The 13,241-nt window shown below is 39.2% G+C and overlaps 1 protein-coding gene across 1 annotated transcript; it reads right to left on the reverse strand.

Moving 5' to 3' along the window:
* Positions 1-2,062: 2,062 nt before the first annotated feature.
* Positions 2,063-12,433, reverse strand: LOC141429222 (uncharacterized). Its single transcript, XM_074089496.1, has 4 exons — positions 12,168-12,433; positions 5,828-5,984; positions 3,750-3,869; positions 2,063-3,412 (listed from the first exon to the last, which is right to left on the reverse strand). The coding sequence occupies exons 1-4, from the start codon at positions 12,210-12,212 to the stop codon at positions 2,469-2,471; spliced, it is 1,266 nt and encodes a 421-aa protein (XP_073945597.1). The 5' UTR covers positions 12,213-12,433; the 3' UTR covers positions 2,063-2,468.
* Between the last annotated feature and the right edge of the window lie 808 nt (positions 12,434-13,241).

Raw genomic sequence — 13,241 nt, forward strand, 5'->3', positions numbered from 1 at the left:
TTAACCTTGGCTAGGACTGGCCACAGTACAACTAGAGTCCGCCTTTGTCCGCTAAACTAGATAGAAGACGCTTTTGGCAGGGCCGGATTTAGGGGAGGGCATCCAGGGCTACAGCCCTTTTTTTATTCAAATTTCCACGAGTGAACACTAGTAAACAAATTTTCCTTCGATATTTTTTTTCTCCGTTTTACCTTTACATATAGTAATTTGTAAAAACAAAAAAAAAAAACATTTTATTTGTATACACGCCCATAGAAACTGACTTTCATTGTAAGCCATACAACACCGCAAGTGTCCGGCAAAAAAAATGGTCTAAGAAAGTCTACAAGCAAGAAGAAGTCTACAAGCGGCCTAAGGATTGACGTCACGGGCTCGCACTCCCGAACTTTGGCGCGCTATCTTTGTAATTTCTTATTTGACTCACAAAAACGTGTCCAAAATTTTCTGGCAGACTAAGAAATAGAATTAGGTTATTTTTACCCAATTAGCGCATTTAACAGCAAGCGCATAAGTCCATAAATAAAATAAACAATTTATACAATCTTGACTGGAAAACCCTCCGGTGAGATACATTTCTTAATATCAATCTCGAAATGGCCACTTATGCTTCCAACAGACCTCTACCTCGTAACTTTATTACATATATATAGCATCAACAATTCAACATGTAGCACTCAGTCATAGTCAACTCTTTACTCCTACCAGCCATTAGGATATTTAGCTGTTATTATCGACGTAAATTCAGAGTCATTTTGGGGTCACATTCACACAATCCCCATTGTCTTCGTCCCTTCATTACCGCGACTGACCGCTGCCGCTGACATCAAAATGCTTAGGTACCAGTTACTGCTATACTCGTACCTAGCCATGTACAGTCACCAGCACACTAATATCAGCCACAGCATGCAAAAATATCTAACACGTCCTACCGGCGCCCTGGCAATATTGTCGTATCGTCGATGACGTCGGTTACCGCCGGGTATTGCAGTATCATCGACGATACTTATCTGATATCTATGCACGCTTTATTGGGGCAGATATTGCTGCTAGTGACTTGAACTATCCAGTGTGTTTCCCTTAAATTTAAGGGGCTGTTTCACCATCCATTGATTAGTGTTAGCTGACGGTTAAATTGTGATGCCGTCTCTATTTGTTTTGATCGAATAGACGGAGACGGCATCACATTTAACCGTCAGTTAACACTAATCAATGGATGGTGAAACAGCCCCTAAATCTTATATTTGTTGCCCATTTTTGTTGTTGACTGTCGTACGACCATCGTAACTTATTCTTATTCTGGTGGTGTTCCTTGATAAGGTGCAATTTGCTCTTGACCGCCGCTAAACAAAGTTCAAAGGCATAAATTACAACACTCCCGTAAACGGCACCATTGATTCTCGGTTTGGCGGTCCTTTGCATTAGCACGAAGACGCTTTTAGCAGAACAAAACGTTGCGAAATTCATTCACAAAGTGTAACAAATCAAGCGTGGGCTTACAGTATTCAAGGCTTCAAGTTGTCGCGTACACAAATAAGAAGGAAGTTCTCAAGCGACGTATTACGCTTGAGTGACAATATGTACTGCCCAGTTATTCAAAACTGAATACAATTAATGCAACCATGGTCACTTCTAGAGTATGTTAATGGAACAACAGGGAAGCGATGTCAAAATAATTTTCCGACGAATGACTTAAATCCTTGACAAAGATTGATTTCATTTTTAATTAGGATTAGGTTTTGTTCCCTTTTTTGTGGTTTTAATATTTTTAATTGTCATTTTTTTCGTCACTACGCTGCGGCACCTCAAGAACATATGACAAATGACTCAAATCTAAAGTCCCTTGTTTGTGGGAAGTCGGTGTGTTTTGTAGTAAACTCATTATTTTGAAATTAGCTGTAATCTCCCACTTAAGTGTTGGAGCAACGAACTTCCTCGACTTAAACTTAAAAGGTTCCATACAATTGGTATACTTATCTTAATTAAGCTTTAATTTTGTCTTTAACGCCTACAATAATGCCACATCCGGAATACTGGAAATACCATTGCCAAGAAAAAATAAATGATCGTGTAAAATTAGTTTATTATGTCTATCTTTATACAAAATTTATTAGTTCCTACCTACTACTTATCTACAATAAACGGCTTCTTGCTAATTATAATTATTTCACACACACTCGTACAAAAGTCGTACTTACACAACAAAAGAATCAGTGTGTCACTCAATGTTCATAATAATACTGAACGCCTGGGTTATTCCCAACACTTCCATTATTTTGGAAGATTCCAAACAGAAGAGCGCATAAAATAAACACATATTTGAAATCGTCGTCAAGTAACTGCACTATGTAGGTAAATACATTATACCTACCGCACCAGAATTGACATGACAATACTCACTAATATCAGCACCTCAAACCAAACATACCTATTTGCTTAGAGGTTAAGAGCATTATGATTTTCTTTGGCGGTTATTTGGGACTGTGTCGGGGAGTGCGGATCTCCCGCTTATCGGGCCACTTGCCGGCCGTGTACTGGACGTATCCCGGGTCGGTGGGCGTCCCGGACGCTCGCCCGTCCACATCCGTGCCTTCCCTATCCCGCTCCTCTATGGGCTCCATAGGGAAAAGCGCAGGAGTATCCGCTCTTCGCGACCTATTCGCCGGCGACGTCCTCAAATAATCCTCAAGCTGCTGCAGCGTCGGAGCTGGCACGGTCTTCGCTCTTGTAGGAGACTTGCGCGCCTGCTCGTAACTCGGCGAAACTTCATCGTACAAACTCTTCAGTCTACCCGACCTCACTTTAGCGAACTTGGGCGTTTGCAGCTCCGGAAGATAGTCCTCTTTCGCAACGAGTTTCCCGGCGAAGTTATCCAAGTAATCTCTGAAGTATCTCTCATTAAACTTAGCCAGTTCTTGTTCGTAGTGCAGTTTATCATGTTCAGACATAGGCGAGATGGGATCTGACAGACGGACGTAGTTTCCTCCCTCAATTCCGTTTCGTAACGAACCGAATTTGGACTTTTCTAACTCTGTCTCTATGTTATCGTCGAATTTCGTATAACCATGGCTAGGAGAGTCAAATAAACTTGAGCCGTCTGTCTTAGTAATATTTTCTTTTTCCGTTTTGGTCTTTCCTAGATCCAAATCCTTTGGCCTTTCAGGTGGGACATTGCCGTTTTGTTTCCCATTAAGTATTCCATTCGTAGTCTGCTGTGTGAATATGGTTACCTTTTTATCTACTTTAGGCGAGGAGACTGGATCCGTCTGGGCATGACGGACGGCAGTGTAGGTCCGGGGCCCCATGAGGTCTAACAGGAAAAGGGCTGCCACTACCAGAGACAGGCTGCCAAGAACAGACGCGTTCACCACCAGATTGTGCGGCACTGAGTCTAGAGATGCCAGCTCGAGACCACCTGGGGCAAATAATTTCGACATCAAATCATAAGCATCAATATTCGTACCATCTTTATGGACCCTTGACACTTGTGCTTTATGAACAAAGGAAAAGCGTGGAAACGATGACGTTATTTCTCTGTTGATGGCTCAAGTCATGGCCGTGAGATTGTATGGACTTCGCATCGTAGTAAAATATCATTAAAAAAGATAAAAAAACTATTGGGTTTTTATATCACTTTTACACTTTGTACTCTAAAACCTCTTAACCTTGATTAAATTTCTCAAATGGAGAACCCTGGTTATTTAAGAAAACCAAGGATCGTTGGATATCAAGAAATATTTTCAAATAATTACCCAAAATGAGGAAGAACAGCATTCCAAAACCAAGGAGGACACCCTCTAGAATCCTTTTTCCCCTCGGAATCTCCTGGAATATACGCGCTACCAGCAGGCCGAAGGTGATGATCACGTAACCTGACGACAAAACAATCATTAAAATACATCATACAACCTATACTACCTACAGGAAAGTATGAGTAAGTAAGTAGGTAAGTACCTACCTAATAATATCATTTTTAGAGCTTTTGTAAATGATGTCGACTCTACAAATAATTCAACCCTTATCGAAATCAAGAGCCTTTTTCTATTTACGAAGTACAATTAATTAATTTCAGCCCGTACCAGTATTCCTACTAGAACTGGGTAGGTAGTATCTAACTTATTTGAATAAAAGTAGAATTTAATGATTGGGCACGTAAAGCCTTTGTAAGAACTTGTGCTAGAAATATGCCATTTAAAAATCACGTTTTTCTTCGTTAAAAAATGTATGTAGGGCGAAGTAAATAATGATTTAAGTAGGTAGGTACGGTACATAAGTAGATATAATCCAAAAACATGATGTCATAAACGCAATTATCTAGAACGCTGGGTCATCTTTAATGACATTATAATTTGTATTGTCGTAGCGAAAATATTTCTGAATGTCTCTTCGAATCTTACGCCAGTATTAAATAATGTGAACTCGATATTTGGTTGCTTGTCCTTTGCATTTGAAGTTTTATTTCAAACGTCTCGCGTGTTATTAAAATGGTCCCTAATTTATACTTACCTAATACTGACATACCTAAGCGTGTACTAGTAATCGCATACCTACAACCTACACCATTTATTTTTGACAGATGGTAAGACAGCGATGATAAAGAGCTAACTTCCATAGTACGAGCCGTATAAATGTTAGTAGGTATGTGATCTACGTAGGTATGTAGGGTAGGTATTGGGCACGGAGATGCATAACGAACGCGTCAAAGGTTAGACGATCACCTTTCTTCCTTACGTAATGCAATTGGTCACTCGTCTAATCAAGTTTACAATTGACGACACTTAACGATGTAGACGCCGCTTCGTTACATACCAGACCGAATAGTCGTACCATAGGTCGTACCTACTCAGATATATAGATACTGAGAGAGAGGTACTCACAGAATCGATATTTAATTTAATTCTATTAACAATCAAATAGACAAATATTTTACAGATAGTCAATATTTTCCTGTTGTAGTATAAATTATCAGACTATCTTATGATTATGACTCAGTTACATAAGCAACTTAATCGAGTCAACCTCGGAATGAGGTTAGAAGCTGGAAAATCGTATAAACCTTTATTATGGCATTCTTAAACTCGTCTCAAAGGTCTCACAGGATATCTAGGTATTCGAGGTTAAAGGTCACTATTTTGATGTACCTACCTATTACAAAGTTGTAGAACTTTAATTTTAGTATAAATTTTGTCTAAATTAAGTTTTTATACGTTCAGCCGTTTTTGAGTTAGAGCGCATAAAGTTCGCAGTACTGAGCATTCTCGTTCTCCTCTTTATTCTTTATCCCACTTTATTTCGCGTCCCCCCCCCCCCTCCTGGTTAACTGGTTATAAAGCTGGATCCCCCTTTGGTGTCGTTAATGCGAGCTGTCTGAATCAAGGCAGATTCAGCATTATAGCTAGGGGGCGGTCTTATTTACTGTTCAATAACATTTATCATATAGCATAGCAAAACATTCTCATTCTGAGAGAAGGCCTGTGCCCAGCAGTGGGACGTTTATAGGCTGGAATGATGATGATAGCAAAACAAATTCTTCTTTTTTGTCGCAGAAAGATATAATTAATTAAAATCAATGAATACCGAGGACCTGGGTTCGATTCCCAGTGTTGGTCTTATTTTTCTGGTTTTTCTGTGCATCAATATTTCAGTTTGTATTTTCAATTTAGGTTTTACGGGATGACCGTAAAAGTAAAAATTTGGAATTGAAATATAAAATCAATGAGTTTAGAAAAATATCTACTGTTGTCTTAGATCCAGCCCAGGGCCCAGGGGGTCATGTCCCCCATGACCCTCCCCCCTTCCCCTGGATCTGCCCTTGTTCTGGATGCGTTACCTCCATAGACGGCGTCGGCGAAGGCGCCCCCCACGTTGTCCCACGTGACGGAGGTGAGCAGCGACCACTCGCGGGACAGCTTAGACAGCAGCAGCGACAGCCGCGCCTCGTCGTCCGTCGACACACGCTTGCCCACAAGGCACGCCACGCAAAACAACTGCGACACAAATCAAAACTTTAGTTATAAATAAATAAATATCATGGGATAATTTACACTAATTGACCTAGTTCCAAGCTAAGCAAAGCATGTACGGTCAGCATCAAAAGTAGCTGGTTACTTTTGTACTTTATCGTTTTACAGCCACTTACTTTAGCGCCATACATGATTGACAAATGTGTTAATGTGACAGAGTAAAAAAGTAACCAGCTACTTTTGATGCTGACCGTACGTACCACTATACTACTAGAATAAACATACTTATTTAGATACCAAATTTTGTTACTTTTACGGTCGTCCCGTAAAATCAATATCGAAAATACAATCTGAAACACAGATGCACAGAAAAACCAGAAAAAGAGAACTTAAAAGCGACATCTCTTGTCCGGGTGAGCGGTTAGTTCCAATGGAGTGCTGAAAGTTTCTCGATGACGGCTACAGCATAGATGTCGCTAGTGTCGCTGCTTAAGTGACTAAATAAGAGACAAACATCTGTACATCTGTACTCCGTCCAGTGGTGGTGTAGCGGTATAGCACGCAGCACGGAATGCTAAGGACCTGGGTTCAATTCCCAGCGTTGGTCTCTTTTTCTGGTTTTTCTGTGCATCTGTGTTTCGAAATTACTATTTTATTTTTCATTTTTGTGTTTTATGTACAATAAAGTATTTACATACCTACATACATACAAACCTTTTGAAGAGCAGTGACAGACATTTTAGCGAGTTATGCTTGTCATCCGGCGATATACTTACATACTTATTTAACATCCAAGACCCGAAAACAGACATTCGTATTATTCATACAAATTCATAATCAGGTTACTCAGGTTCTTAGTAACACCACTAGGTAGGAGAACATTGCGGAGGTCCATATCAATGAACTGAAACAATTACTTTGCTCACCCGCGACCATAAGGTCATATCATATCAAAAGATATGTACGTAATATGCAAGAAATGTGTGTTCATGCAATTTCTCCACTTTCACACTGTAATAACACACACAAATCACACAAACCCATCTATCACCACCACCACACTTCACTGGCGCGTTTCGAACTCAACCAGAGCTTATCTTCAGAGCAACAATACATTCCATATGGGTCTGTTTCACCGCCTGGTTTAATGTCATAAATATATAAACTTTGTGGCAGCGACAGATAAAACAGTCTGTTAATGAAGACTGTGTTTTATATCAATGAAAATATGTCATACAAATATCAAATTTATCGGAGTAGTGAAACAGCCCTAAACCTTGTTAGCAAGATCTCTATAGTCTAAGCTTGTTAGTCAAAGCCTGCCCAGGATCCAATTAGAATAATTTTAAAAAATAACTTACCCACCTTCCTGGAAAATTCTGTACCAGTGAAAGATTCGAAAGATCCGGTCTTATTGACGTGCGATAAGGTAATACTCAATCATAAAGTATGTTAGGTATATGCACATACAAGTATCTAAAAATGCATTTATAATCATGCTGTAAAGTTCTATATTAATCTATCGAAATGGTACAAACCTAAGTCCATATTTCTGTAGAACCTATATCTAACTCTTGGGCAATTATATTATCGCGGATGTACGACATTTTGACTAATTAATAGCCTTCTACCAAATAAGTAGATAAGCTTACCTGTTATTTGAAGAAGAATCTTTTTTGAAGGGTTACATTTCAACCATTTTAATACAAATAATAAGTATTTTAACTTTTAATTAAGTATTATCTAACATCAACAAAGTAATACCAGACCAGAGATAGTAAATATCTAATTTAAAAAACAATATTAAATAGGTACCGTCTAAAACGGAATCGATTCTTGTTTTCCAGCTACCTACTTCTTTTCTGCATTTCCAAAATGAGAAAATTACTAAGTACCTAGTCATATGTAAAATACGGGGAGTGTCAACTCGAAATCCACTCGATAATGTCGAAAGACAAACACGCGCTCTGACGTAAAAGTTACAACACGCTCGACATACCATCACCAACGAACGGCGCTAAACATGTTTTAGAAACTACTTATACTTACCAGCCCACACCCATGTTTTCAATGGTTTATAAAAAGTAGGTACTTAAGGTACTAATCTGAGATAAGCGTAAGGCACACGGAGATAGTAAGCAACTAGTCATAAATACACACTAGATACACAGGGTAGTTAGACGACTCATGGATACACAGGGACTCATAAATCAATGTTGTCATATAGTCGAACCGTTTAATTCCAGACCCACCCCTAGAACGTTCCCACGGTGCACAGTGTCATAATAATAAATGGTTCGAGTTTAGATTTAATTGGAAAATCTGCGGCTCTATGGTGGAGAGCAACGGTCACCACGCATTAAGTTGTTGTGCGGGTAGATTTCTTCGTCATCACGCCCTTAACATTATTCGGAGGGCGTTTTGGTCTCTGCTAATGTTCCGTGCGCTTTGGAGCCTCTGGGTCTCAGTCGGTCGGATGGCAAAAGACCGGATGGTTTAACTTTGGTGCCCTGGCAGAAAGGAAAGTGCCTTTTATGGCATCCCATGTGTGTCAGCACTTTTCTTTCTTTTCTTTTCTTTTCAAGTTCTGGGGGGCGGCTGCCGAGTGGGCGGCTCTTAGGAAGGGCGAGAAATGGACTCCGCTTGCGGTAGACGACTGAGAGTTGGTTGGTGCTGAGGCTATAGCCTTTTCCCCATGGAAGAGGGGCGGCGTTTGAACTCAGGCTCGGGGCGCTTCTGGTGCAGAGGTTGTTCATCGCCGTTCAGCGGGGCAATGCGACCAGTATGATGGGATACTTTTGCGCCAGGAACGATGCGGGGTGGGTTATTTTGTTAGTTGCGTAGGTTACATTAGTCATTTCTATATTATATATTTTTTATATTATGTTTTTGATGATTTATTTAATTTAGGATTATGATTGTACCTAATTAAATGAATTTTTAACTTTAAATTGTATGTATAATAAATAATAATAAATATAATAATTAGTGGAAAATAAATATTTTTTCACTTCCACACACGCCACAATACCTTAATAACTTGGGGTTGCTTAAGCAGCGTTTCCGCCAATAATGTGCGAGGAATATGTTTTTCATTAACCAATATACGCTTATATATCCTCGCACATTATTGGTGGCAACGCTGCTTTAATGGTTTGCGAGTTACTGACTATACATAAAGGTCCAGCAACAATCCTTCGAGCCGATAGCCGTCGTCCACCGTGGGAGCGACATTGAAGACGCTGCGTCCGCGCAACACTGCATCTCGTTCGTTATACGTGACTAGATTACGGAAAACTTGCCTTTTTACTTATACATACAAAAACACAATATCCTCCTAAATCGAGTATAGTAGGTACATATACGATGATTGGAATGTTATTGTTGTAAGAAGACGTTCAAGCAAGTTAGAAGTGCATAATAATTGAGTATGCAAGTTGATTATTTTAATTTTGAGAATATAAGTAGGTTGCTAAACCCTTGTATAAGTATCCAAAAATGACCAATGGCCCCCACAGAGCCCTAAATATTCAGACATTAGATTGAAGAAACAAAAAGTAAGGGTGCCCGTGTGTCGACCTTTGCTGTACAGTCAGGAGCACCATTATCTGACACAACGCGTGCATAAATATCTGATAAGACTGTTTCTAGGGCCGGTAGGACGTGGCAGATATTAACCCTTTACCAGGCCCCTTAGAACTAGCGTGTCTTCATACGTACTTTATATACTGTTACAACCGTATTTAACGCCTTGTAAAAAATGTATTTACGAAAGTCGGAGATGTTCCTTTAAACGAGAAATAAAAATGTGGGTTACGGTTATCCCATCGCCTGTCTAAGTAATTAACTGTCATACTCGATTTTGTCTTATTATATTCTTGATCAGGCGAAGGGATATATTCCTCTCACATCTTATTCTTCAGGGAAAGAGTTTAAAAGGAGATTTTACAGCTAGGTACATGAATTCGCTCTAGGTTGAACACAAAAACAGTTTTATTACTTACGCGAGTTTTTATGACACGACAAGACAATTTACCGGGCCATGGGAAGAATAGCTCCCGTACAGTTAAACTCTAATAAGGCCATGGGATAATGTCAACCCACATCCTAATTTTGGTCATACACAAAAATGCATGAATATTTAGCAAAGTTTAAGATTACATTACCTTTCAACACTCAAAATCTATAAAATATCAAAAAATTGTTCGATCTATGTACTTCTGTTTCATAGAAATTAAGGAAAGTGTTCCAATTTCTCCGTAGTTTACTGAAATTAGAGTTCAAGTGAATCTAAACGGCTGCCAAAGATATAGGTACTACGCGATTCAGAAGCGTGTTGTGAATGAAGATAATAAAATACTATTTTCAGGGATCGACAAAATATTTTGTAGGAGGTTTGGAGCCCTTCTTAACCGTGGTCCGGTTGTGTAGTCCGGCCAGCCGGACTGTGGAAAATTTCTTTTTTTCGATTGTCCGGTGGCGATACTGTTTGGTTGGTTGTACATCCGTACACTGTACCTTGGTCCTGTAATATCGCCACCGAACAATCGAAAAGTACAAATTTTCCATAGTCCGGCTGGCGAACGCGAACAAATCCCCCATAATGTTCTCACAATCATAATGATCCTGTGGCACAAAAGTACACTGCCAAAATATACAATAAGTTATTTCATTTTTATTATAACTACTATTTTTATAGTACTGGTGCCCGGCGTATAAAAGTACTGTCCCACCTTTCCTGGTTATAAATTTCGGTTGAGACATGTTATTATTTAATTTTATTGATTTAAAATTAATACAACCAACGCAATGCGATTTGATAAACAATAAAGTCAGATCACTGTCAATATGAATGTTTCGTCTTTTATCTTTGAATAATTATACATACTTCACTACAAGAGTGACACTCGAGCAAAAAGATTACATTCTGCATTTATTACAAGTGGTTAAGATTTTCCATGGTCCGGTTGACCGGACAGCTGAAAATTATTTCTTTTCCTTGGAGCGGTTAACCGTATCACGGAAAAAATAAATTTTCCACAGTCCGGCTGGCCGGACTACACAACCGGACCACGGTTAAGAAGGGGTTTGGAGTTAAAACCTGACTACGGTAACCGATATAAAATGTGGGAGGAATATATCCCTTCGCCTGGTAAAGGGTTAATGCAGCAGGCGACTGTACAAGCGGGTCTCTATCAGGTACTTGATTAGGTACCCAAGTTTAAAAAGAATACCTAAATAAGTTCACGGTTGATATAAATGTAGGTATACAATATAAATAGGCGACGATTAAAGGTGCGGCTGTGGGAAAACTAGCGAGTATAGTCATAATTACTTGGGTGTTTACTATGTTATTTATGTCAATCTACAAGGACAACTGCAACTAGGAATCAGTAATAAGATACCTAATCTTAAGTGCCCTAAGACTATACGCACTCGCCTAACTTTTTTATCATAGGAGTTTAGGTTGCAAGACATCTGTTAATACTTATGTATTCCAAATTAAACACCTTTTAACGTTTAGGTATGTCGTGGGTAAAACAGCTATGCTATCTAACTGAAGGACACTCGTTAAGGAAACAAAAAATTGGGTTATGCTTGTATGTACTATTAGTTTCAATAACCACTCGGACGTAGATTAATGAATTACGAATATAACAGTGACGAAATCTGCCATGTACGACCTCTTCGAACCGACCGAACGTGATCGAGCCAAGTGTTTTGATGTCGTAAGAAGGTCGGAGATATTTGGTACTTATCTAATGCTTGCTCGCTACTTGGACATAGATAGGTAGGTACGCAAGCTGCGCATACCTATACGTGACTATTGTTAATTATTGTTTTATTAAATAATGCTAAACCTGTTCGCTGATGTTAAACAGGTAATCACTTCACAAAAGGGGACGGTGTGGGCCTTACGCCCTTTTCTGACCTCGCATTCACAAGTGTTTCAACATGCTGTGTTATGGTTTTAAGTTAACTTGTCTAGTAAATGTTTATCCACACAATGCGTTCAAACCAAAATACAAACGGTCTATACCAAGCAGTCCCATCACCTGACAAGCTTAATGGTGCAGATACTAGAAATAAGATCTCTGGGAGAATGAGAATCCAGGAAAAACGACCCATTTACAATAACTACCAGGTATCCATGCGAAATGTTACCGAACTGACGGTAGCTGCACATTATCAATGGGGAATACTCACGAACTCCACTATCTTGAGCGCGACCCACTTGTCACAGAGCGCCATGTCACGATAAAGCACGATAACACAACTATTCTATCAATTCCACCTCACGCTAGACCTCACGCGTACGAGCGCTCGTTATGTCGTTGACATAATAATAGTACATTTCATAGTGTTTACTAACAGAAGGACGCGAGGCAGAGGCAGGCGGCCGCGCGTCGCGGGCGCAGGTTTTTGTTTGAGCGCGCATTTCCACGCTGCCGCTGCATCGCCGGCGCCGACGCGCGGCGACATTGAAGGAAAACCTCAGCGCGGGATGTTCCGCAGCATTGACTCTCCCAGCAGATAATGTGCGTGCAAAAACCTTAAGCGTTGTCAGTTGTTAGTCAGCCGAAACAGAGGAGCGAGTTACAAATAAAACACCAAGGACATTAAACCATTATACTTAAATTTATTAATCATAACCGGCGCATGCAATACTATTTTAAAAATCTCATAAAAGTCCGAGAGATAAATTCATATTGAAATGTAGATACATACATATTGAAATGTAGATGATAGATAATTTCATAATGCTGTGTTTGTTCATTGCTGAGAAAACAGATCGAAATTGATTTACTTAAAACCTGATTTTAAATAAGACTTGATCATACACAGAAATAGTAAACTACAATAACATGAATATTTCGTTGAAAAAACATCAAAAAATGGAGATTGCCAGCATTGCAATGATCCGTGCGCGGCGGAGCCGGCGGTTGCCCTTAATTCATAACATAAAACAATATTGTAGTTACATTCTTAAATATATCGATGCTGTCTTACAATTTTTAATTTTAATACATTAAATTCTATGCAATTCAATTAGATTAATTAAATATATTAAGTTAAATTAAAATTGTCTAAAAGTAAAATTTACCTCTCTTATGCCTTACGAAATATGGAGAGTGCAAGAGAAAATAAGTGTGAATACCACCAGACCAGCACATTCAGGAAAAAGGAAAAAATTGTTTCAGCAGCTGCATGATTAAAATCAACAAAACTGAAAGGAAATTGCGTCTTAGCAAATGAAGACCGGATTCTTTTACTTTTACC

Source organism: Choristoneura fumiferana, chromosome 6 (assembly GCF_025370935.1).
Source record: "Choristoneura fumiferana chromosome 6, NRCan_CFum_1, whole genome shotgun sequence".
Taxonomy (NCBI): domain Eukaryota; kingdom Metazoa; phylum Arthropoda; class Insecta; order Lepidoptera; family Tortricidae; genus Choristoneura; species Choristoneura fumiferana.